This window comes from Lepisma saccharinum, chromosome 6 (assembly GCF_977018435.1).
Source record: "Lepisma saccharinum chromosome 6, izLepSacc3.1, whole genome shotgun sequence".
NCBI lineage: Eukaryota > Metazoa > Arthropoda > Insecta > Zygentoma > Lepismatidae > Lepisma > Lepisma saccharinum.
In genome coordinates, this window is record NC_139234.1 from 9,778,782 (window position 1) to 9,803,230 (window position 24,449).

Below are 24,449 nucleotides of genomic sequence, written 5' to 3' on the forward strand. Positions count from 1 at the left end.
CTGGTATCCCGAGAAAGCAGTGAAGTTAATGTCTGAGTGTAGTTGTGTGTCTGCGTCTTTTGTTTTCGGTCTGGTGTAAGAAAGGAAAACCACCGGTCAAGTTGTGAATACCGTGAAGAAACACATTGTTGTTCGCATAAACAAGTACACCGATTTTGAGATAAGCGCAATACGGCGCAAGGTGCATTCGTATTTTTTCAATCGAAGAGCTGTCCAATGTGAAGAAAATATTGGTGGATGTTAATAGTGATGATGACAATCTCCCGTTCCACGTTAAATCGCCTTTTGTGGCACGTTGAGTTTGTTTTGGGAAAGCAAATTTGACAGGGACGATATTGTTGTCTAGTGCCGAAAATGCCTCCACTTCAAAATGGAACTGCTAAATCAAGGTAAGAAAATACATTACTTGCATGAGACGTGGGTAAATAATGTGATAATTATTGTCTTATTGTTTTCCAGTTCACGAGAAACAGAAAGAAATAAATATAAACAATCTCTTTTTATTCCTCGACTTATCTTTGTTTAGCTTCCGCTAAAACTGGCAGTATATTTGTTGCATATAGGAGAAAACAATACACTGTACGTCAACAATGTTGGGCAATAATTTGGTGGAAGGGGCAGCAACAAAACCAAAAGGCTTCAATTTACTGAAACGATTCTCTCACTCTTTTGTAAGTTTTACTTTGGTGCTGTCATATTGAAAGAGGAGGGGGAAGGGGAACTGTTAACCCAGTGTCAGATAAATGGAACTTTTGGCGTAGAAAAATATGTTCATTCTTGAACAAGAACACGTATTTAATCACTTCTCGAAAATTTCTTATACTACAATGTGTATAAGTTAAAATAGGAAATGGTTTTTCATGGTATGTAAAATTAAAGATCGGGTGAAGTGCCAGTGAACAACATATGATGGCCATGGCATTCACGAACAGCTGACGCAGAGTGATACGTTACTCGAAGTGAGACGTTTTGTTTACAGAGGGTCGGAAGGTTCGTGATTCCGACTTTAGAATCGGCCCTATGGACGCTGGCTAGCAGTGGTGTAGCGTTATAGTACGCCCGTACGCCCGGCGTTCCCAGAATTAACATTTCAAAAATGCGTAAATGCTGTGAATATAAAGTAAAACTTGACTAATTCCATATATGTTTGACCTTCATGGCATTATAATAGCTATTTTTGGCGATCCGCTTGCAAGGCTCCACTCTCAACACTCGTTCTAGCATCTTTTTTCAATGCCTTTCCTACTCTATATTCCTTGCTGTCTATCTGGAGGGAAAGCTTCGATGTCTACAGCACGCGCGTAAATGCTCTCTCATACGCCAGCGTACGGAGCAGCAGAGGTCTACCGTGATTGGTTCATTTGACCCTTCCAGCCTTCTGAGGCAGACGACAGCGGTAGAATTCCTACCTGGTTCTTCGCGCTCATGCTACTCGTGCTATGTGATGCTACAATACGCAATATTGACTGACGTAACTTTACCAATCTCAAATATACCGCTTCTTAATGGCCACTGCATTGTATAATTTATCGCACGAACAGCGATGTGCATTAGAAACTAAAAGATCAACACAGTTTTTGTCAAATAAGTTGGTGAAGTCCTCGTGGTAGAAATTCAGCCTGTAGCTGCTCTACCACTTAACCCACAAAACTAGGTATTATTTTTTTTTATTGTTATTATTTTTTCGTTATTATCTAACTGTTTAATATTGTGTCAATGGAAATGTTTAGCATTCATTTGAAAACTCTTAATTGTCTCTGGACAAAATTATTTTAAAATGTTTATCAGCATTCTCAAGATGTAATAAACAGTGGTCTGAATTACTAATCAGCACTGTTACGTCAGTAGAGTGTACAATATTTGGATCATCCACCCACCTCCGTGTCAGAGTGCTTTGCACAGTGCGCCAAGACGACAGAGGTCCCTGGTTCGAATCCCGGCATGAGCACGTGTGTTCTTTGTCAGTGTCCCTTCATCAATATCATCACTCATGTTCATATTCGCAATTAACCAAAAGTGGTAGAAAAGCGGAGTAAAATAAACCAAATCAATCAGTAGTTGGTGTTGGATCATCCACAACAATGACGTCTACTGTTGTGCAGAGGCGCTTGTGATTCAGGTAGGTTTTTAATGACTTGCGTCATGCAGATAGGTATAAAACACCAGACTTCAAAACATTTGTGGCATAGTGAGGCATCTAATTTTCTAGCTAAAACATGCATGGATGATGTTTTATTGAAAACCCAGCTGACTTCAGGCAAATAAACAATACCCGTGGCAACTAATACCATAAGTAAATTATTAAGCAAGAAAGGGCCGACTTCGAACTTGGCGTTCCCACCCGAAATGTCCATGCTACGCCACTGCTGGCTAGACCAAATTTGGAGGAAAGCACGACAAAAGACCACTCTATAAGCATATGTCATGCACATGCCGCAACTTTGAAAACAAAGCGGAAATTACGGGGTTCGGAAATTTTGTGCAGTTATGGAAAATTTTGAGCTTTGGGTCTTTGCCCCCACTTCCCTCGTGGTTCCTTAATTTTCGGATGTTATTTAAAATGTTGCTTTCTACTCATTCTTACATTTTGAATTTAAATTGAAAAACATTCAGCAGTTACAGCTTTTTATCTTAAATTTATCCTTTAGTAACAAAAGGGAAATAAAGGGCTTTTCCAAACGGTGCTTGTTAATAATAGTACCAATGGATGAATTGTATAGTTTACAAGAAATGACGTGGTAATTGCTCGCCGTGTGCTAACACGTAGTCTGGGCAAATTTTGACAATCTGTCCTTTGCCCCCACTTACCCCCTGAATCTTTAATTGTCGGACATAGCTTAACATGTTGCTTTTTGCTCATTTTCGCTTGTAGAATTTTTTTTTTTCAACAAGATGCAGTAGTGTAGACACTTAGAAATCTATCCCATAGTAATATGGTGGTAACAAAGGGAAACAATGTACTTTTTCAAACTTCGCCTGTTAAAGGTAGTAACAATGGATGTATTGTTTTGTAATTCAAGTATGTCATACCTTCATATGTATACTAAAGATAAAAAAAGACAGAGCTGAAATATCGTGTGTAGTTTTTGAGAAATTGCATGCTAATTGCTGCCGCGCGCTGCTGGTCAAAATGTCGACCATCCGGTGTTAAAGGGGTTCACATGTGGTGGTTGGAATTTCGATCGTCAGGCAGCTAAAGGTTAAGGCTCACTACAGAATGGTAGAGATATTCATTTTAAAATATTCTGAAAAACCTGGAATAGTCTGGGAATTTGTTTTACCGAAATAAGTGGGAACCCAATAAATTGAACACTACAGTTGTTAATTTCACATTTCATCTTTCTGTCCCTGATTATCTTTATTTGCAGCCATTTTGGGTTTATTTTTCAATTATGCAACAACATTGTGATCCTTCTGCTTTTATTGTGATTGTATTTATGTACACTAAGAATTGATTCTAATTGTAAAAAATGGTTATTTGCAGCCCCTCGACGTGATAACCACCAGACAGTCAGATGACTTGAAGATCAGAATTACCATCAGACTTGTAGGTGATCTTGCACCTGGCGACCACCATTACCTTCAGTTCTTCAACATTCTGCTCAGAAAGTGCCTTGATTACCTGAATTTGCAGCTTGTCGGAAGGAACTACTTTGATCCACGAAACAAAGTCGACGTGAGTGACTTCAAGCTGGAACTGTGGCCCGGGTACATCACGTCCATTCGGCAGCACGAACAAGATATCCTGCTCTGTTCTGAAATAACTCACAAGGTGATGAGGCAAGACTCTGTGCTCGATCAGCTGACTGAGTGTGTGCACAAGTCTCCTGAGAATTTCCAGGTAAGAGACATCAATGACTGGTACCTTTGATTAATTTTTTTTCTTATTTTGTAGTGTTTTTAATTAAGATTAAACATGTGTTTAGTTTCGTACGTGGTTGCTCACAGCTTATTATGTGTGATTATTATATAGTCCCATACCATGGTCGTACAGTCCAAGGATCAAGCTTTGGGCTCTGGCTATGGAACGTACGCAGGTTCGAGTCTCCTAGGGAAAGCGTGACAACATTTCTCTCGAGATTTCGGACTGAGTATGGGACTGGTGGCTACCTACCATCATGAAGAAATTGGAGAGTTATAAATGAGTAGCGTAAACTGGTCACAACAATGACTATGGGGTTTGTTGTGCTGATCACACGTCACCCTGAGGTGGGAGTGAGAAGCCTTCATGGGCTGCTACATCATTGGGCTATTATTATATAAGGATGGAACAGTATGATTTTTTTCCAATACTGATAAAAGTACCAATGTGTTGACATTCAGTGCAAACAAGCTAGAACTCTTTCCATCTCTAGGATTAACCAGAAATAAATATTTTGCCTTCTTACTTTTATCAATATCTGTGTTCTGTTTCCCCGACTGAAAAATACATTGAGAGGAAAGCAACTTGGTGACATTTCAGCAAAGTTGCAGCAACAAATGAGTTAAGCCCATTAAAAGAAGCTTTCTCCAGTTGCTTCCAAAAGCTCCAGAGACTCTGGTAGCAGCATGTAGACAGTGGAGGTACCCAGTGGTGAAGCATGCTGTCTCTGGAAGGATAGGCACAGAACGGAGCAGGGATTGTGGCCGGGGGGGGGGGGGGGGGTGTAATTTTTTTTAACAGTAGTATATTAAAATATAGCCCCTACAAAATAAAATACATATAACATATTGCCTGAATCTCAACTTCTGCTGTTCGAGAAACTGGGGATAGGGATTGAAAAAGATAATGTAGTGATTAACGCTCTCGCCTTATAATCAAGAAGTAGAAGGTTCGATTCCCCCTGGAGGCATTGGTTCAGATTCTACTTTAATCTAGTCTCGATTAGATATCTGAGAATAAAGGCGCTTCTGTCTCGAAGGTCAGAAAACAGTGACGATGGGACTCGATGTTCTGACCACGTGTCATCCAATGAAAAAGCCGTTCTGTGAGGCCCTAGCCCTCTTACATTTCTTATATTAAAGCTGCTCGTAAAAAATATTTGCTACTTCAATAACAGTATTGTAAATGTTTCTCGCATTAGAGAAATGGATAACTTGAGCGTCACTTAGCATTTATTTCTTATTAATGCTGACCTCCACGGCGGATTGCTTATAACAGCGTGCTACGACAAGGGCCTCAGGTTTGAATCCCCACCTGGGCATAGGAGTTCTTTGTGAGTGTCCCTTCGTTAATGTCATCATATTATTGCTCATTCTCATCTTCCCAATTAGCCAAAAATGGCAGAAAGCCAAGTAAAATAAACTAAATCTATCAATCATTTCTTTTTAACTTTTTTATGCATATAATTCATCTTCAACATGCGACTTTTCTTAAAAATTATAATGTGATTTAGAAAATGATGAAATGCTAAATGAGAACACGGACACCTTTCTGTGTAACACACAGACCAGAAAAATTTCAGTAACATGGATTTTCTCTATACGTTTGCATTGTACTTTGCCTCATTTTAAAAGTAGCACGTTTTCAGTTATGTCAGTAATCATGAAAGGAAATTTCGCCTCAATATCCCTTTCCTCAAAGAAATAAAATGCTATCCCTCTCTGATTCGAGATTGGTGTGGGACACATCCAGCAGCTAACACTTCGCGAAAAGCGGTTCCTCAAAAGAGCTGAAAGCACCAAACTTAACACTGGTAACCAACTTGCACGCATTATTTGCAGTTAGAATTCTAATAATGGCTACTTTAATAGGTTTAGAGGTGTTAGCAACACATTTTCGCAATGTGTTAGCAGCTGGGTGTGCTCCGCTCCCGGCACAGTTCTGAATCTTCCATGGAAACACTGCTTCAACAAGCTCTGTGCGTCCACTGCCTGCTTCGTCACGCGCTCACACACGATCGGCACTCTTCGGAAGTCAGGGAGAGAGGGAGAGAGAGAGAGAAAAGAGGCCGGCCTCTCAGTTTACATTACAGGCGAACGCGCCCCTGAAATTATGTTTCCCCGCAAGAATCACATTGGTTGTTATGGGACCAGCTGAGGCACTCTCAGGCGGGCCTTGCTGAATGCGCAGATACGGTTCCAGGCAGGTTTGCAAACTTGCGGTGATTATCAGAAGACCTAGAATTTGTTTTTTTTTATTAAGCGTCGTTTAATGAAATTTATAAGTAATAAAATAATCCGTAATAGACAAATATATTAGGGTAGGCTCAGCCTCCGGGCCTCTTAGGACGCTTCGCCACTGTAGGTACCTACTTTGAAGGGGGCAGAAGCCATTAGTTAGTAAGTTCAGTATCATATCTTATTTTGTACAGAGACGGTCCAGGAAATTTCTTAATGATGTATTTCTTACCATGTTAGAGTATTGTTATTAATATTAAAACCCCTGAAAAATGCATACCTCGACCTGCATACATTTGGAGGCATGTGCTATTGTCACGGTGCCTTATATTATACCGGAATGTATATAATGGATAAAAGCAAGGAGGGCCAAAAGGGCTAAGTAAAAATCAAAGAAGGTAAAAGGAAACACTCACTGGACAGTATTGAATTTTTCTACTGTCCGGTGAGTGTTTCCTTTTACCTTCTTTGATATATATATATATATATATATATTAATATTTAATATCATACCAGAAAAATGAACAATGATTATTGATTATTTGGAGACCAGAATAATCATTGGTTTACATATAAAAGTGTTATTATGAAAGTAATGTTTATTTATATATTGGAAATAACTGCCAACACCTTGTTTATTGCAGAGATTGTTCAAACAGTCCATCCTTGGAGCCATTGTGTTGACTGACTACAGCAACAAAACCTACAGAGTTGATGATGTCGACTTCAGTGTGACTCCCAACTCCAGATTCGACATGAAGGATGGAAATGCAATAACATACAAGGCTTATTACAGAAAGGTAATATATAACAGTTCATATATTAATAATTTAAGGCCCTCGGATAATACAGCAGATACAATTTTAACTTCACAAGAAAGCAGAATGCAACTTAAAAATTGATTTGTGGAATATTACTTGTTCTAGATAAAATTGCAGCACTCAATCTACTGTAATGCAAAATATTGTGGCAAATTAATAATATGAAAATAAATTAGAAATTATTTTATACTTGTAGATCACATGAATTACGTCAATAAGTAACATGAATTATCCAGCATTACCAAATAATATTTAATATTTTAGGAATAGCAAGTTTTTAAAAAAATCATGCAAATAATAATAATATTCCATATGTAATTACCTCTATTCAATCATGTATTAACTAAGTAATTTACATTGGAAAATAACATCTATGTTTTATACATCTTATGCTTTGCAAAAAAAAAAAAAAAGTAAAGTGCTCCCCTGTGCATAGCACTATGCCATGAAGGCATATAGAGGGTGTGGGGGTAACGCCCCACACTTTCTTGATCTGGTCGTGAGTGGGGGTGATGTGATCAGCATCACGCCCCTGACCGCCGTTACCCCCCAGGGTTTCCCCCAGGTACCCATGTTACTCGACGCTGGGTGGGCGCCGGGACCGCTTCCATCGTTAGAAAAGTTCCCGGATTTGAACTGGCCGGGGATCGAACCCAGACTCGTTACCGACTGAGCCACCGCGGCCATTAGCCTTATGCTTTGCAATATTGTCAAATATTACAACATTTTTCAGTTTTTACATGAGTTTATGATTCTTTCATCTTTACAAAACTTTTCCGAAATGCGTATCCATTCACTTGTACGATCGTTTAGCTTCTATAGCTTGACCATAAATTCAATAAATAATTCTGGATGAATGTATATGAGTAACAATACCACATACTTTATCAAAGTTCAGTTGATATGTGCAAATATTGATATGCAAAATGTTCAATATGTTACTATCACATATTTTATTCTTTGGCACATCAAAAATTATACTTATCTGAGCCATGAAAATTAACACAAATTTTTTTTCCCGTAGATTTTAGTTTTTCCCTACGAGAGTTGGCAATTTTAATCAACTTTACCTATTTCAGATTAGTAGTTGTGGCGCTTCTTACATCTAATCGTAATTTTTAACCACATTTCAATATTAAAACATCTCAATTTTGCTTGTGTGTGTTAGTAAATTGTATGGATTCCGTGTGCGTACCCATATAATATCAAATAACCTAGTAAAATGAAACTTTTCTATGTTTTTTATATTCATTGCAATATTATCGTAAGTACATAGGTGATTTATCACAGCTAAAATTACTTCGCCAAGCTTTACTATTTTTAAATACTTGAAGTACAGATGTGTACACCTATTTAAACAAAGATAGAAAGTTTAAATTTAGATTTGAATATTTCTAAACAATAGATATATATATGTTCGAATAACAGATTTTATACGAATTGCATTATTTTTTATAATGGTACGTAATATAGTACTGTTATAATAATGAAAAAAATATACAATAAGTAGACCTGGAAATTTTAGGCTTCAAAAATATCAAATTAGGCCCTGAAGCAGTGTTTTTTACATAATGTTATAAAGTTGTAATTTTTAAAAAATTACAGATTAAGTGTAGTTTTATTCTTACACAAATGTTAATGTTTCAAACATATTTTAAATTAAAACATTTTACAGCAATTCAGAAGCAAATCCATCAATTTCATTTCACTCCTTGTTAGTTTTCTTAATTAGCAACACAGTGAAGTGTGAGAATTTTTTCCACAGTTAACTGCACCTTTTATCTGTCAGAATCATTTTAAAAGGCCAAAAATATCTGTCAACAGAGTATGATGTAAGTTAGTGCCAGCAGGCAGTATTTGTCATGTATAATCTTAGTTGGCATCACAAAACAACAGTTGACACAAAGCCTACAGTAACCTTTTAAGCTGGTCATCGAAGGAGGCTTCAGCATTGACTACTGTACTGTGTATGGGGGGGAGGAGGAAAATTTCCACACTTGCAATTCTAGCTACATGGAGAGGAATAGGTAGGAAGAAAGAAGTATAATAAATTTTAGCCTAAAAAGGCAAAATTAGGCTATAACTGCTATTTTATGGTACTATAAAATCCTCCCGGTAGGCATAATTTGGTTGAATAGTGAACATCTATAATTATTACCAAAACAGGCATTGCCATAAATTTCTATCTTAAATGATGAATCAAGAGTAGAATTGATTATTAAGTTCTGTAAAAATGTGGAGCAGATGACTGAATATGAAAGTAGCAAATAGAGATAATTAGGATGTAATTGTTTCATTATTGTGTCTGTTAAAGATAGTACTTGCATTTAAATTGGATTGATATTGGTTGGATATTTTTTGGATGTGTACACAAAGCATGTTCATTCAAGAAAAAAAAACAGGCTCAAAACATGTACGCAATTTCTGCCACATATCTTAATATGCAGTTTTGTCTGAATATGCAATATGACTTTGAATCTTACTTGGAAGTAAGATTTTTCATCCCCCTTGCAATATGAGTAACTCAGTTTTTATGTTTCGTTGACTTTTGTAAGGCCACTTTACACTAAGATAGGTTAATCAAGACTTGAGCTACAGTTTAAAGTGGGGTGTGAACCACTGTGCCATTGGGGAAAACCCTGACTGACATAACACTTAATAATGTCAGGCTTTCACGAAGGTGAAGCTGATTTTCTTGATAAAACTTTCCAATTTTTGAACTCAACCCACTGCATGGTTTGTAGCTTTTTCTGTGTGATATTTGTAACTCTCCTTCCTTGTAAATAAATAAATAACTGGATAAATTGACACTGAATAAAGGTAAATGCTATGAGCTTTTGAGAATGTTGCACGTTTTGGTAATGCAGAGACAGCAGTTGATTGCATCGTCTACTCTTCTGCTACTCCCATAGATATGAAAACTCAACAACAGCACCAGAATTTTTTCTCTGGCGCAGCAGTGGAGGCAGAGTAATGGTATTGTCAATTGTTTCACCAATCCGATCTTTCTACAGATAGCTTCATTATAGTGAAAAATTGATAATCTCTGAGGAAAACTCAACCCACAGAAAGTATCTGAGAAAAATGCAGGTGAATGCTCGTCCATTGCATTGTAGCTTGTGTTCCCTGTAGCAAATGAATCCAATGTTAACTCAATTTTGAACGGAGTGTGGGTTATCAAGTTTTACTCCCGAGATGCTCAATTATACCATTATTTTCATACATACTCTATTTTTTTCAGTAAATGGTTAAATATGCAGTTAGTAAACCCATTACAGACACTTCATTACATACATTAATTAAGGGAGTGAATGAAGAATTCAGGTTATTTGTTTAAATATCTGTAATTTTGTATTGGATCTGTAACATATTGGTTTGGTTTGATTTGATTTATTTCAATCCACTTGATCATGCAAGTGATCATGCAATGATGTGGGATAGGTCAATTACATTAATGTCTAATTTTGAATACAAAGGAATTAACACATACTTATATCTATTAAAATAGTAAAACAATAACATAGAGAGATGTAAAAACAATAGGAATTGTCAGTAATGGGAGACATTGGCTATTGAATAAATTGAGTTACACTGATAAGATTCAGTTCTGTATGAACATATATTGAGCTTCATTAATAGAAAATAGTTCAACAACTTCTATCTGTGATTTTTTGTAAATCGTGTGTAATATCACAATTGCCAGCTCACCATAAAAGCTCATTCTAGGACTTAATTGAATAATCTAATCAATTATGGATGGTTATTGATATCAGTACTTTATCAGTATTGGCAAAAAAATAATAAAACATGTAATTTGTGCATATAATTATAATATTGAGTTTCTTTCCTACTTCCGCTTCAGAAATATGTATTTGTGCCCCAGATACTGTTCAGCATCAAACATGTTAAACTGTCAATGCCATGCAAGTGCATGCATTTCAAACTGCTTTTTCTTATCTTCTAGCGTTATGAAATTGAAATAAAGCATAACGACCAGCCAATGTTGGTTTCCATGCCAAAAGAGAGGGACCGTCGCCGAGGGGTGAAGGAGCCCATCTACCTTGTTCCTGAACTCTGCAGAATGACAGGATTGAATGACGATATGAGGTGAGTTTTGCAGGATGCAAATTATGAATTTACTTCTCATCAGGCACAACTAGGGACATTAAATATACACAATATTGCACTTTGTCTAGAACCCAAAAAAGGTAATTTTAAAGTGCATTTTTTTTTGCATTTTTTGCCAATTTTCAGGTCATTTCCCCCAATTTTCGGCATTTTTTGCAATATTTGGTGTATCGTTTCGTCATATTTTTTCACTTCTTTCATTTTGGTAATATTCTTGAGTCTTTTCACCAAGGTGAACATAGGCCTATATATATATCTCGCAGGATTGCAATTTACGAGCAAAAGAAATGCTGAACTGGTGACAGTCTTTGTTGTGTCGGGGTAAACCACCAGGTGCCTGTCTGGGGCAAACTCAAATTTTAGGTCAGATAAGGAGAGGCTGGAAATACCCTGGCCAGACGGTGAAACCCACAGGGAAATTTTTCTGGAGAAAGCTGCGATGGTCGAGCAGGGGAGGGGGGGGGGGGGCCTTGAAAGCAAGATTGCATTTTGTTTATTCCTTTTCATTTCAAATTTTAACCTGAAACTAACAAATTTAATGGTCATTTTTATGTCATTTTTTTTCCATTTTTTAGGACATTCTATAGGTCATATACGTATATTTTTTAGGTCATCAACTTCCGCTCCCTAGTCATAACAGACTTTTTCCTACATACTTTTATGAAGTTTTGCAGTTTTTGTTTTGGAGGCTAGCAAGCACTCCCCATCTGCACCTCAAGGTCAGTAAGCAACAACAGGAGCAGGGAGCTGCGTGCATTGAGAAATAAAAAAAAGCACCGTTACTCGGGAATGATATGTTGAGAGATTTCCCACAGCACAAATGTGACCAATGAAACCTCTTGCCTCTGTCTCTCTTGTAATTCTACAATACAACTGCTTGCTCTGGTAACAAAATCAGTGGTTTTACTTACATTCAAATTACATGACAGAAATTGTATCTAAAGGTTTTGTCATAAAGGTAAAGGTAAAGTGTTCCCCTATGCATAGCACCACGCCATGAAGGCGTATAGGGGTTGTGGGGGTAACGCCCCACACTTTCTTGATCCGGTCGTGAGTGGGGGTGATGTGATCAGCATCATGCCCCTGACTGCCTTTACCCCCCAGGGTTTCCCCCAGGTACCCATGTTATTCGACGCTGGGTGGGCACCGGGGCCGCTTCCACCGTTAGAAAAGTTCCCGGATTTGAACCGGCCGGGGATCGAACCCGGGACCTTGAGCATGGTAGTCAGACGCGTTACCGACTGAGCCACCGCGATGCATGCTATTAGTGTGTTAAAGAGTATCAAAGCTGTATTAATGCACTCTTGAGAAGTAACAGGCTACATTTCAAATAGCTAACTAGTTACTTTTTACACAACCATATAATAATTCCATTCAACTTTTGAGAAAAATTTAATATATTGCCTGTCAATTTCTGTGGCCCACGGTTATGATTCGTAGAAGGGTCATTCCATGTGAAATTACCCAATTGAAAGACAAAAAGTTGCTTCATAGTCATGGATTTCCTTAATTTGTTCTTTACTGATAGATGCTTGGTCCAATATGACAAATGTGTAACTTGTCCAACAAATATTTTGAAAGTTACAAATTTTTGAAGATTTTCAGAAATTGGTGGACGAATGAACGCACCATGTGACACACAACATGTCATATCTCGGAAACTATGTGGAGTATTGTGATGATTTAGGTATTGTTGGAGAGGAGAAGGGCAGTCCTAACAGCAAATGACTACATTACAACTCTTACCTACTCAGAAAGTAGAAAAAATATTTAAATAAAATAATATTTTGTGATGAAGACGACACTCCACCTTGGGTAATTGTTTGATAGGGAGTCCCAGGTTTTACCACAATGAAAATTGTTACACAGCATAATCAATACATGTCAAACATAATATTAAAATATCAGAAAGTAATATTTTTCATAGTAAAATTATCACAGGTTTCAGTATGGGGTGTAGGAACCAATTTTCCACTGGCATACATCTATATTTTTCACAAATGACCCTAAAATACTCTCAAATTACCACTAATATGAGTACATATAATACAGGGTGTCCATAAATTATCTTTACAAGTTTAGACTTGAATAACTTGAAAACTATACTAGATAGTGACCAAACGGTTTTCAACATGTGACAAGAAAACTCCTAAAGTTTTTTTTATTTCCCAGGTGACGCAGATTTGACGAAAAATGTGGACGCCACAGGAAAAAGCTCAATGTAGCCTGGTTTATAGAAATGAAGCCCGTAGGCTTTAGTGCCTGAAGCAGCTGCACCTTGTAGGCACACAGACCTAACCTCTTATACAAGACTTTGTGTACTGTTGCCCGTGGCATTGCCAACTCTCTGGCCGCTGTATGCACGGATTTTGTCGGACTCCTTGCAAATGCCTGCCGCACCCTGTCCACGTTGGCGTCTGACACAGATGGCCGACCCGCCCCCTGTTTATGGAGAACACTACCCGTTTCCATGAGTGACGTATGCCAAGCCCGAATGGTGGGTCGGGACGGTGGTTCTCTTCCATACTGTGTCCGAAAGTTTCGTTGCACTTGGGTATTGGACTTTGTCTCTATAAACCAGGCTACACACTGAGCTTTTTCCTGTGGCGTCCACATTTTTCGTCAAATCTGTGTCACCTGGAAAATAATAAAACTTTAGAAGTTTTCTTGTCACATGTTGAAAACCGTTTGTCATTATCTAGTATAGTTTTCAAGTTATTTAAGTCTAAAGTTGTGAAGATAATTTATGGACACCCTGTATTGTTAGAAATGTTGAATAAGTGGGAGAAGCATTACTATGATGTTCATCCACTAAGGCCAGCATTTTTATCCAGAATGGATATGGGTCATTCCATACCGAATGTTCCAGCACTTGTTGCTTGCTCACTTTTGAAGTTTTCAATATTTTTGTTGTTCTAACACCTATGGAGGAATAGTTCAAAGCAGGCATTATTTTTCTAAAACTAGAGTTTGTTTAAAAATGGTGGTCATTTTTTGTTTCATGACTTCAGGCATTTTTGGCCTTTGCAGACAGTTGGGATAATTATGTTAACTTGGCTAATAAAAATAATAGAAAGTTGTGGTAAACAACATTGTTTTCAGTACATTTCAAGATTTATTTTGTGTTCTGTGCCTTTTTTTTTCTTCATAATCTCGAATGAGAATTTCTGAAATTTAAGGACAAATATTCAATTTTGAACACAAATCAAAGTTTAGGATTGTTTTAGAAGGGAAGTAATATAATATCAGAGCTATATTTTTTTAAAGATAAAATATACATTCAAAGTTTTGGCAGAAAAGGTTTGCTGTGCTACTGGTTTCTTCTATTAGTTAAAGTTCTTTGAAAATGCTCCATTTTCATTTTTTTTAAAAAAAATGAGCCCCTGTATCTCTGATGGGGGACCTATAAAAATTGATATTTACTGCGTAAAGTGTAATGTGAGAAGTACCTGTAAAAAAATTGAGATTGATATTCCATGGATAATGGGGAATTTGTGAAAAAAGCAAATTTACGATATTGGTTACAAATAAATATTTCCTTTAATGAACTATCATACAATGAAAATTATTGTATTTATTAATTACATCATGCAAATTACATAGTAAGTCCATTAGTAGCTATTTTGAATGAACATATGTGTAAGGCAGAGGTTTCTCAACAGGTTTAGACATGCAAGAGTAATACCATTAGTGCTTCATTCTCTCCCTCTTGTGCCAACTAGCATCCTTTCTCTTTTATAAATCTTTTTTTTTTACATTAGAAAAGCCACATTTCCCAAAAAACAAAAAGAAAACAACTAATTTTGTTTGTTTTCACATTGATTTTCTTTCAAAAGATTCCATTAAGTATTAAAACAAGCAATGTGTACAATTGAAGAGAGAATCCCTTTCACAACTAGAAATATCACAGAGATGTAGATGTGTTGCTTACTTTCCAAGCTGTGTGGCATTGACATTTTGAATGATGACGTAAAGCTAGTGGCATGGTAATGAATTCCATTTGAGGTTCAGGTATTGACGGTAAAGGGTTATTAATTCTCTTGTCATTAAATGTAGTTTGTATTTTCTTAGGATATATGTTTGTTTACACAATCACAAAGATATCTTGTGAAAATTCAGATATCAGATTTCAAGTTTTTCCCGAAACCCTAACTTTTGTTTTGCTAGTCCTGCCGAAAACGTTAATTTGGAAATTCACTGCACTTGGAACAATTCAGATCAATCAAGGGATCAAGGCTGGTACTGGAGTAGTTGCAGCTTTCCACTAATGGTCTCAACTTGAATGTCTTAACCTGTTCAGAAAAGACCTTTGCCCTACACACCTTTTCATTCATAATAGCTACTAACAGACTTAATATGCCATTTCCATTATGTAATTAGTAAATACAATAATTATAATTACATGATAGTTTATTGAAAAGTAAATATTTCTTTGTAACTAATAACATAAATTTGAAGGATTTTGATGAATTTCCCCCTGTTGTAATTTTGTTATCCAATAAATATCAATCTCAAAATTTTTTACAGGTACTTCTCAGAGTATACTTTAAATGTCAATTTTTTTAGGTCTCGAATATAGGGGCTGAAATTCTTAAAAAAATGAAAATTGAGCATTTTCAAAGAGCTTTAGTTAGATGAAGAAACCAGTAGCAAAGCTCAAATATTTCCTGCCAAAACTTTGGATGCATATGTTTCATCTAAAAAAATATAGCTCTGATATATTACTTCCCTACTAAGAGGAATCCAATTTTGGCCTTAAATTTCAGGTATTAGAGATGGTGCAAAAAGGCACAGAACATAAATAATGCTTGAAATGTACTGAAGACAATGTTGTTTACCACAGCTTTCTATCATTTTTCTTAGCCGAGTTATCATAATTATCGCAAATGTCTGCAAACACCAAAAATACCCGTAGTCATGAAACAAAAAATGGCCAACATTTTTAATCAAAGTCAAGTTTTAAAAAAATAATACCTGCTTTGAACTATTCCTGCATAGGTGTTAGAACAACAAAAACATTGAAAATTTTTAAAGTGGTCAAGCAATCAGTGCTGGAACATTCGGTATGGACCAGGCGCGGCTCGTGCATAGTTTTCCTGGGGCTTCACCAAAATTAATCAAAGTGGACTTATATAAACCTTTTGAGACACTACACGCTTTGGTTCGTGGAGATAGTACTGGGAAAATTATCAAATTTTGGCCGGTAGATTACTGACAAAGTTAATTTGCTTTATGTTCAGATAACAGTGACAGCACCAAGAAGTGTGTGTGTAGGGGGCGATCATTTTAATTTAAGATTTTCGTATGGTATTGTATTTAGGGGTATCTCAGAATTCAGAAAATATTCTCGCCTCAATTTTGCCTCTTCCACTCTTTTCTGGTCCCACCACTGTCAAATAGACTATATTATTGGAACTGGATCCTGAACCTACAGTTAAAAATACAAATCTCTGCCTGCTAAAATGAGTATGTATCAGTAATCGAACCCAAGACCCCTTGATTACAAAATAATTCCTATATAACTATTAGAAAGTATATCACTAAATCAAAGCGATTCTATTCTATTCTATGCAATATGTTAACTTCTCACACAGCAACAACTACACTCTTTCCAATACACAATCCACCTCACTCCACTCAACATATCACCACGCCAAATATATTTCAATCACCAGCCACACACTTCAAAACAAACTAACAAGTATGGAGACAATGACACGTAACAAAGTCAGTCGCACGCGTCCCCTCGAACACCCTCTCGCGCTAGAGTATAACTGATCGCACGAAACCCAAACAACTTTTTGGTTGTCTTCTGACATAAGTGTGAAATGCCTTCATTGTTAGGTTAGGCTTGAATAAAGAGTAAATACTACATTTTTGGTCAAGCACGGTAAAGCCCCGAAAATTGCAGTGTATATATACTAAGACAACTAAACCTAAAAAGCCTAACATGTCAACGAAAGCATTTTAGTCTGACGTAAGAAGACTAAAAGGTTGTTTAAGTCTTGTCCGATAAGCGATCCTTCGCCCTATTTTTGACTTTTCGGCTCCTTCCACCTGAAGTGTTTCCATCTTAAAGAAGAAAACTGAATGTGTAGGCAAGTTGTTTTCTATCATATTTATCTTATTTATCCCATCATCTTTACTTCTAGCTTTCGTTTGGGGTCACCTCTACATTTATATTACACCCTCTTCATTAATCTAATAAGTCTTGTAAAATATAAATAATACAAAGAGAATGCCAAATGAATTCAAATTGAAACACATAGTGCAACACTGGAAGAGAGAAGAGTGTGGTTCACTCCAGCTCGCTGGTGATCCTACGAACTGCGCATGTCCGTTTTGACGAGACGACCTTCCTGGAGTATCAGACTGCATGTATTTTCGCCATATGTACGTGTCGAGCTTCTGCTAGCCGTCCTATGCTTTTAGCATGGCAGGGGTTGCCTTGCGGAGTTTCAGCGGAGACTTATCACGAAACGGAACTAGAGGGGAGCTGAGTGCTCTGGCCCGCGGTTTCTACGGTTTCTGGCACTCTACGGTTATGAACATCTCAGTTATTGTTTATTTTGTATATTACTGGGGGTTCACTGCACATTTGCGCTATACAGTCAACCACGCCTGGTATGGACTGACCCATATGCATTCTGGATAAAGTTGCTGGTCTCAGTGGATGAACATCATAGGACAGTTTACGTTCTCTTGGTATAGTAGAACCACAATATCATCTCTTGTTTTGGGAAAATTACATGTTAATTGCTGTCACATGGTGCTGGATAGTGGCCTGCTGGAGGTAGTTAAGAATGCAAACGAACCATTTGGGTTCTTAAGAAACATTGAAATCTTTATTCAATCTGTAGAATTAATACAGTCTAATATATTCATGTATGGGATTTTCTTATATTTCTGGCAGAAATTCATAAATACCTTTTGCTGTGCAATCACCATAGAATAGACTTTTCTAACATGACGGTAGTTGATTGGAATGCAGGACATAAAATAATGTACCAAATTGAGAGATAGTGTTCAAGATAACTATGAATGTTTGTGTGGGTTTCTTTATATTCCAACATATGGCAACATATGGTATTGATTCATTGATATCATTGGCTTATTTCTTCACAGAGGAAACTTCTCTCTGATGAGGGCCTTGGCTGACCACACTCGTCTGAGCCCAGATCTGAGGATGGAGAGATTGTATCAGTTCAGCAAGAGGCTGCACAAGGAAGAGAATGTAAGTCTTACATTAATTTGGTTTTCACATTATATTTTTTCTGTATTTTGTAGCTCATATGTCATTTGGTATTCTGATTTTGCAACTTCCATAACCTTATCCTTTGAATATCTGCTCTTTTCTGCTTTATCAATCATCCATTTTATTTATTTTTATTTCAACTTGTTTTGGGCTATTACACAACTTCTTGGCCCTCAATATAAAATTGTTTTTTATTCTATCTTCATGCACAGATCATTTGTGTATAAAGGCTTCGCTGTTTAAAGGTTTATGGAGCACTCCAGTTTTACTTTATTGTCACGAATTCTTATTTCAAGGTCAAGATAATTGACCTTGATATAATTTTGAGAAGACCTGGTGTTTAGTCTGCTCATTTTTATAAATGCAAGGATGTCATCTGCATACCTCCTATACATGACTACCTCATAATATATACTCTATAGGGCCTCCTTTTCGATGTAGTGGACAAATGTACTGGCTAAGATTGAGGATACTGGATTTTGCATTGTTGACCCTTCTCTTTGACTATATTACTCCCAACAAAAACAAATACGTTGTGTAAAGTACAGGTGTCAGACCACCTCTTCAGGGCCCAGACTTTTAATCCTTCATTGTGATGTTTCTTGCAGGCACAACGTAGGAAGCAACTTATGCTTTTTTAATATTTATAAGCTGCAGTTATGTGAAGCTTTAAGAAATTATTAGTTTTGCAATTATTTCTGTGAATGCCAATGTATAATTTGTATACCCTGGTTTGGTAAAATAAAACTATGCATTAAGTTTGTTTTTCAGAGGTAACAAACATTGTAGTCATGTAATTACAAACATTAATTAAGCAGTTTAATGTACCATTCAGTTGGCAATTTTACGTCGTATCATAATATGTTAGTAAATTTTATATCATTATTTTATCACAATTTGCAAAATTTTCGCATTGGTCCATCCCTATTATTCATGTACCCTGGTTTTATAAGGGAAAAGAACAAAGTAGCTTTTACCCATGTGATATCCATTGTAGTAACTTGGTTACGTACATTAATTAGTAAGTGAAAGAGCTATTTAGCTTATTTGTGGAACGCTAATATAATTTTGATAATATCAGGACTCCATTGCTATCAGTGAAACTTTCACAACAATCGAACGCTAAAGCTAACTTGTAACTGCTTCACAGGTCATAACTGATCTCAAAGAATGGAACATGACACTTGGAGAGGAACTGGTCCAGTTTCCAGCAAGAATCCTCCCCCAGGAGAAGATCATCCAAGGAGGAAGGCCAGGGTGTGAAGTGAAATATGATGCAGGAGCCAACACTGATTGGACTAGAGAGCTGCGCAGTAAGTTCTTAAGACCCTTTGATGCTTTGTAAGTAGTTTACGGATAGTGCTGGTGGTGATAATAATGTCCTTTCTGGAAAAGTCATGGAATTTATATTTTTCTGGAAAAGTCATAGAAATGTAGGGGTAATTTACTTTACAGAAAAATCAACATTTGTGTAATAGTACACTAAAAGTAAGTTTTTGAACAACGGAAAGAGGAGACGCAAGAATTTTTAAATTTGTTGTGGACAAACTATACTTCAGTTCGATATACTGGCTGTTACCGATGGTTACAGTAAAAACTGCATATTAAATACTCTAGGAAAAGGCCATGTTTTGAACTATACTACAGTAAGTAACTATTTGAATTCTCCACTTTATTGTTGCAATTTTTGGGTTGCATTTGGTAGATACAGAGTTTATTACTATAATTATGTATTATTTTTGGTATAATTATGATTTCTTGTAAAAATAATTTTTTGTTAACCATAAGTCTATCTTGCTGTTATTAATTTTTAACTGTAAAGTGAGTATTCTAATATCTCATTAAGTGATATTCTAAGTATGATGCTAAAATATAGTGACCTTCTTTCACATGTGTTTAACCCTTGCCATGGCTGATTTTACTCAATGTAGGCCGCAAAACCAGGCATTTTTTCACGGGACGTTTCTAATTTTTTAACAAAATTTGAAACTCATCAGTCACACATAGGCAAAGCTGGGACATGACGGTTCAAAATAGTATCTGCATATTGTGTGTTATGTGTTTCATTCACGTGGTAAGATTTGTGCACCTGCTGCTGAGACAAACATCTTTTTCAGCCATATGTAAGCATGTGCTCGCTGAGGAAGCCTGTGCTCCTTTTGTGCCCAGGTTCTCAGTCTTTCTAAGTGAATAGAGGACATGCTCCAAATGTGCCACTTTATTAACTCAACCCAATGTATAATTGCTTCTAATGAAATAAATGTGCGCATACAACATTTTTTCTCTATAATAATCTGAACATTTATTTGTTCCTCCCCCAGACAATTCAATGTTGATGATTGCTGTCCTGAAGACGTGGGCTGTTATCACTCCAAACAAGAACATCAGAGATGTCCAGTCTTTTGTGAATGCTGTGCAGAAATCCGGTGGCTCTATGAAATTCAACATCCCCAACCCGCAATAGTAAGTGGTGTCTTTTTTATTTCAGTTTGATTTTTTTTAACCTAATGAAAAATAGTGAAATTATGAGACTCATGTATCAGTAAGACATTCTAATAGCTAATCTAGTTCAAAATGCATTTTAATGGGTCATTATAAGTTTTTCTTCCTTAGTTTTCTGTTGTTGAACTTAGCCATATTTATTAATATATTCATTAATCTTTAAATCTTTATTTAAAAAAATGCTGTTGCTGTTGCCACAGGATTCATTTTATGAGCTTTTATTTTTTAATAAAAATAACATTCCTTATGTATTATAACTTTTCTATATCCTCTAGATTTTTTGCTATGAACATGCATATTGGTTGGGCATTGCTTAACAATCGATTATCATGGAGATAACAATGGAGTATTTTTGTAATTTGTTAAAGAGCAGTTAGGCCCATTACAATGTTTCTGAGGAAGTTTTTGGTCTCTCCTTATCTTTTTAGTGTGTATGTCCTGTGCAGGTCCCTGTACAACCTTGCACTTGTAACCTTTCTTAAGCGGCTCTTTACACCCCTTTTTTACTTTACGGTAAGGGTTTTAGATAAGTGGATATTTCCTAATTGGATGGCAATGCACCCAATAGGACTCTTATGAGCTGACTGCATGTCACCCAATGAAAAAGCCACTCTGATGGGCCCTGGCATTTAGAGAGCTGTTCCACCTTGGAGTTCAGTTCAGTTGTTAGTTTTTTTTGAATTGATGGTGGCATAAAGTGTCCACGTCTGTTGTTGAGAAGTAATTTCTCCATACCTTCCCTTGTATTTCTGCTGGGGAATTTAAAACTGTGTTATTTAAAGGTACCCATTAGAACAAGTTTCACCTTGTATAATATGTAATTTCAGTGCACATTAATTTTATTGATTGCTTATCCCTTCAGTGTCGAAATCAGAGAAGACCGCCTAGGCAACTACATTGAAGCAATTGAAAATGTCATCTGCTCTGTCAACCCGCAGCTTATCATGTGCATCCTTCCCAACAACAGGCTTGATCGCTACAGTGCCATCAAGAAGAAGTGCTGTGTGGATAGAGCAGGTAAGAAATGTGTCCATGCAGCATGTCATCGTAAATATGTGACAATCCCTGGACCATCCTGATAATATAGTGGTGATGTTGTCTTGTATTCAAGGGGCGTCCCTCTTCCAATGGCATAGTGGTAACGTTGTCGCCTTGTAATCAAGTGGTCCCAGGTTCGATACCCGGTGGAGGTCATTGCACAGTGGTTCAAATCCCAATTTAAATTGTAGATCCCGTCCCAATTAGTCTATCTGTGTATAAAGTGGGCTTAAAACAACAATTCAATCAAGGGGCATCCAGTTCAGTTCACAGTGGATGCACATTGCACAGTGGTTTGGACCTCACTTTAAACTGAAAGTGCATTCCCGATTAGCCTATCAGAGCATCAAGTGGATTTGAAATAAACTTTGAATTTTTACCAGTTCCGATAAAGTAGAAACAGAATTTACCAATATTCTACCAATCCAATTTTAATTGCAAATGTTCCATGAAGAACTTGACTGGTTCATTTACTTCTCTAATTATGAAAAACTCAATATGCTGACAAGGCAGAAATTTATTTCATATCATGCAAACAAGGCTTAATGATGTTATAATTCTCTAATTAGTGTGGGTAACTAAGAGAAATAACATATTCAGATGTTTGCTTTACAAAACCAGGGGAAAGGAATTATTCCTTTAATAATAGTAATAAGAAAATAGCAACATTTTGAACTAAGATACAGGCTATTTGTAGACAACCAGATTGGTAAAAGTATTCAGTAATTGTACTGATATGCCTATACTGGCTGATAACGATAGACTACCAATTAATATGTCCAATCCCTATTTTTTTTATTAATAATATGTATGCAGGACATATTGCATAGAGTATTCACTTAAAATTTAATATTTTTATGTATACATATTTTTATATAGGTAAGAAGTTAATATTCTGCTGTGAAAGCCAAATAATAGTAATGTGCCCAACAGGGTATGTGGGTCGGATTTATCCACCCACGCTTTTAGCCCAGCTTTTATTTAAAGAAAAGTCTCTGCCTCCTCTCTCACACATTGAGATTTCTGACCACTCCACAAGCCACCCAACAGAAAATCACTTTGCAAGCCTTGGTTCTCAAAGGGTTGCTGCTCTACAAAATAGGGATGATTCATTGGTATTGTTACCTCAAGGCAGTGGTTTCCAAACTTTTTGAGTCGCAGAAAACTTTTCAGGAGAGAATTTGTCAGAAAGTGCACCCAAAAATGCACATACGTGCACGTTTGATTTTTTACCTGACTGTACTCTTGAGTTGTTAGTCGATATGTTATCAGATCAAAAGCACAATATATTTTTCGAATTCTAAATAGCTTACATTTTGATATAAATTTCATTTTTCCATTGAAGAGCATGAAAAATAAAATACAGTTTTCTCGGAAATTAAATTTTGCACTTTATTTTGATCTCATACAGAGTAACGGTTATGGGTTTGAATCTTTTTGTTGAAGTTTGAATTTCTTTTTAAGTCCACTTGATTCACAGATAGCCTAATCAGAACTGGACCTACAATTTAAAGTTATCTGAACCACTATATGCCTCCACTGTGTATTGGACCCAGAACTCCTTGATTATAAGGCGATCACATTATCACTACATAGTCGGGGAAGCTCTCTTGTTGAACAACAGGTGGATAGAATTTAATATCTGAGAAATGTATGGGCAGTCCTTTACTAAATGTAGTCTAGTGCTCTTGTTACACAGGATTCTCAGTAATGTGTAAACAACTGGAAAAATCAGGGAAATCAAGTGAAGAGGTCTTGGGAAGTCATGAAATTTTGTAAAAGTGTTCAAAAACCTTACCAAGATTGGAAATTGAAAAATCAATCTACTCTTTCCACCATTTTTTTGTCATTTCTTTGTAAAAATAACACCTATTAGTAAGTTATTTCATTATAGAGTCTGGAAGATTATTTAAATCACATGAAGAACATGAAGATCAGGGAATTTGGTTTTGCAAAATTAGTGGGAATCCTGCATTGGCTCTGCCCAATACTCTCTCTGTCCCATTATTATAGTCCGGTATGCCAAAATGGTAGTGCAGGAATTACAGACGAAGAGGCAGATGGAAAGCACACGCATGAGGAGAGGCACAGTAGATCAGTCGTCAAGATTGTGAAGAGGAACAACGTGACCTTATCGCAACGAGCAACAAATACCACCCAGACGATTACCAAAAGGGGGCATTGGGTTTGCAACACACCGGTGTGGCACTGTATGCAAACCGGTCTAGCAAGGCACGCTGCAAATCGTTAGTAGAGTACTCCTTCAGTGAGTACATGTGAGAAGAACAGCCATGAACACACAACCCATGATAGGAAGTGACAGGGGTAGCAAGAACCTCACGGACAGTGAACGATAGGCAGTGTACGAGTTTCTGTTGGAAAACAGTACGGCTGGCGTAGTGAAGAAAGGTGCCATGACAAGTGTGGCCGAGAAATTTCATGTAAGTACGAGAACAGCATGTCACATTTGGCAACGGGTGGAAATCATTGAAAAATGGGGCCATTTGTGCTGCGGTTGCATCTCGGATGAAAGGCAAAGTCGGACCAAAGAAGAAGGATCTCGCCCTACAAGGACTACAGCAACTACCGCTGCGAAATCAGCAGAA

The 24,449-nt window shown here is 36.8% G+C and overlaps 1 protein-coding gene across 1 annotated transcript in view; it reads left to right on the top strand.

Moving 5' to 3' along the window:
- The window catches only part of LOC145988551 (piwi-like protein Siwi), a 53,016-nt gene that overhangs the window by 18,469 nt on the left and 10,098 nt on the right, over window positions 1-24,449 (top strand). Inside the window, exons 6-12 of the mRNA XM_083123484.1 lie at window positions 3,485-3,841; window positions 6,744-6,899; window positions 10,885-11,027; window positions 18,174-18,282; window positions 19,454-19,616; window positions 20,625-20,766; window positions 21,668-21,822. Of these exons, the coding sequence (XP_082979610.1) occupies window positions 3,485-3,841; window positions 6,744-6,899; window positions 10,885-11,027; window positions 18,174-18,282; window positions 19,454-19,616; window positions 20,625-20,766; window positions 21,668-21,822 (1,225 nt within the window). The remainder of the gene's footprint in view (window positions 1-3,484; window positions 3,842-6,743; window positions 6,900-10,884; window positions 11,028-18,173; window positions 18,283-19,453; window positions 19,617-20,624; window positions 20,767-21,667; window positions 21,823-24,449) is intronic.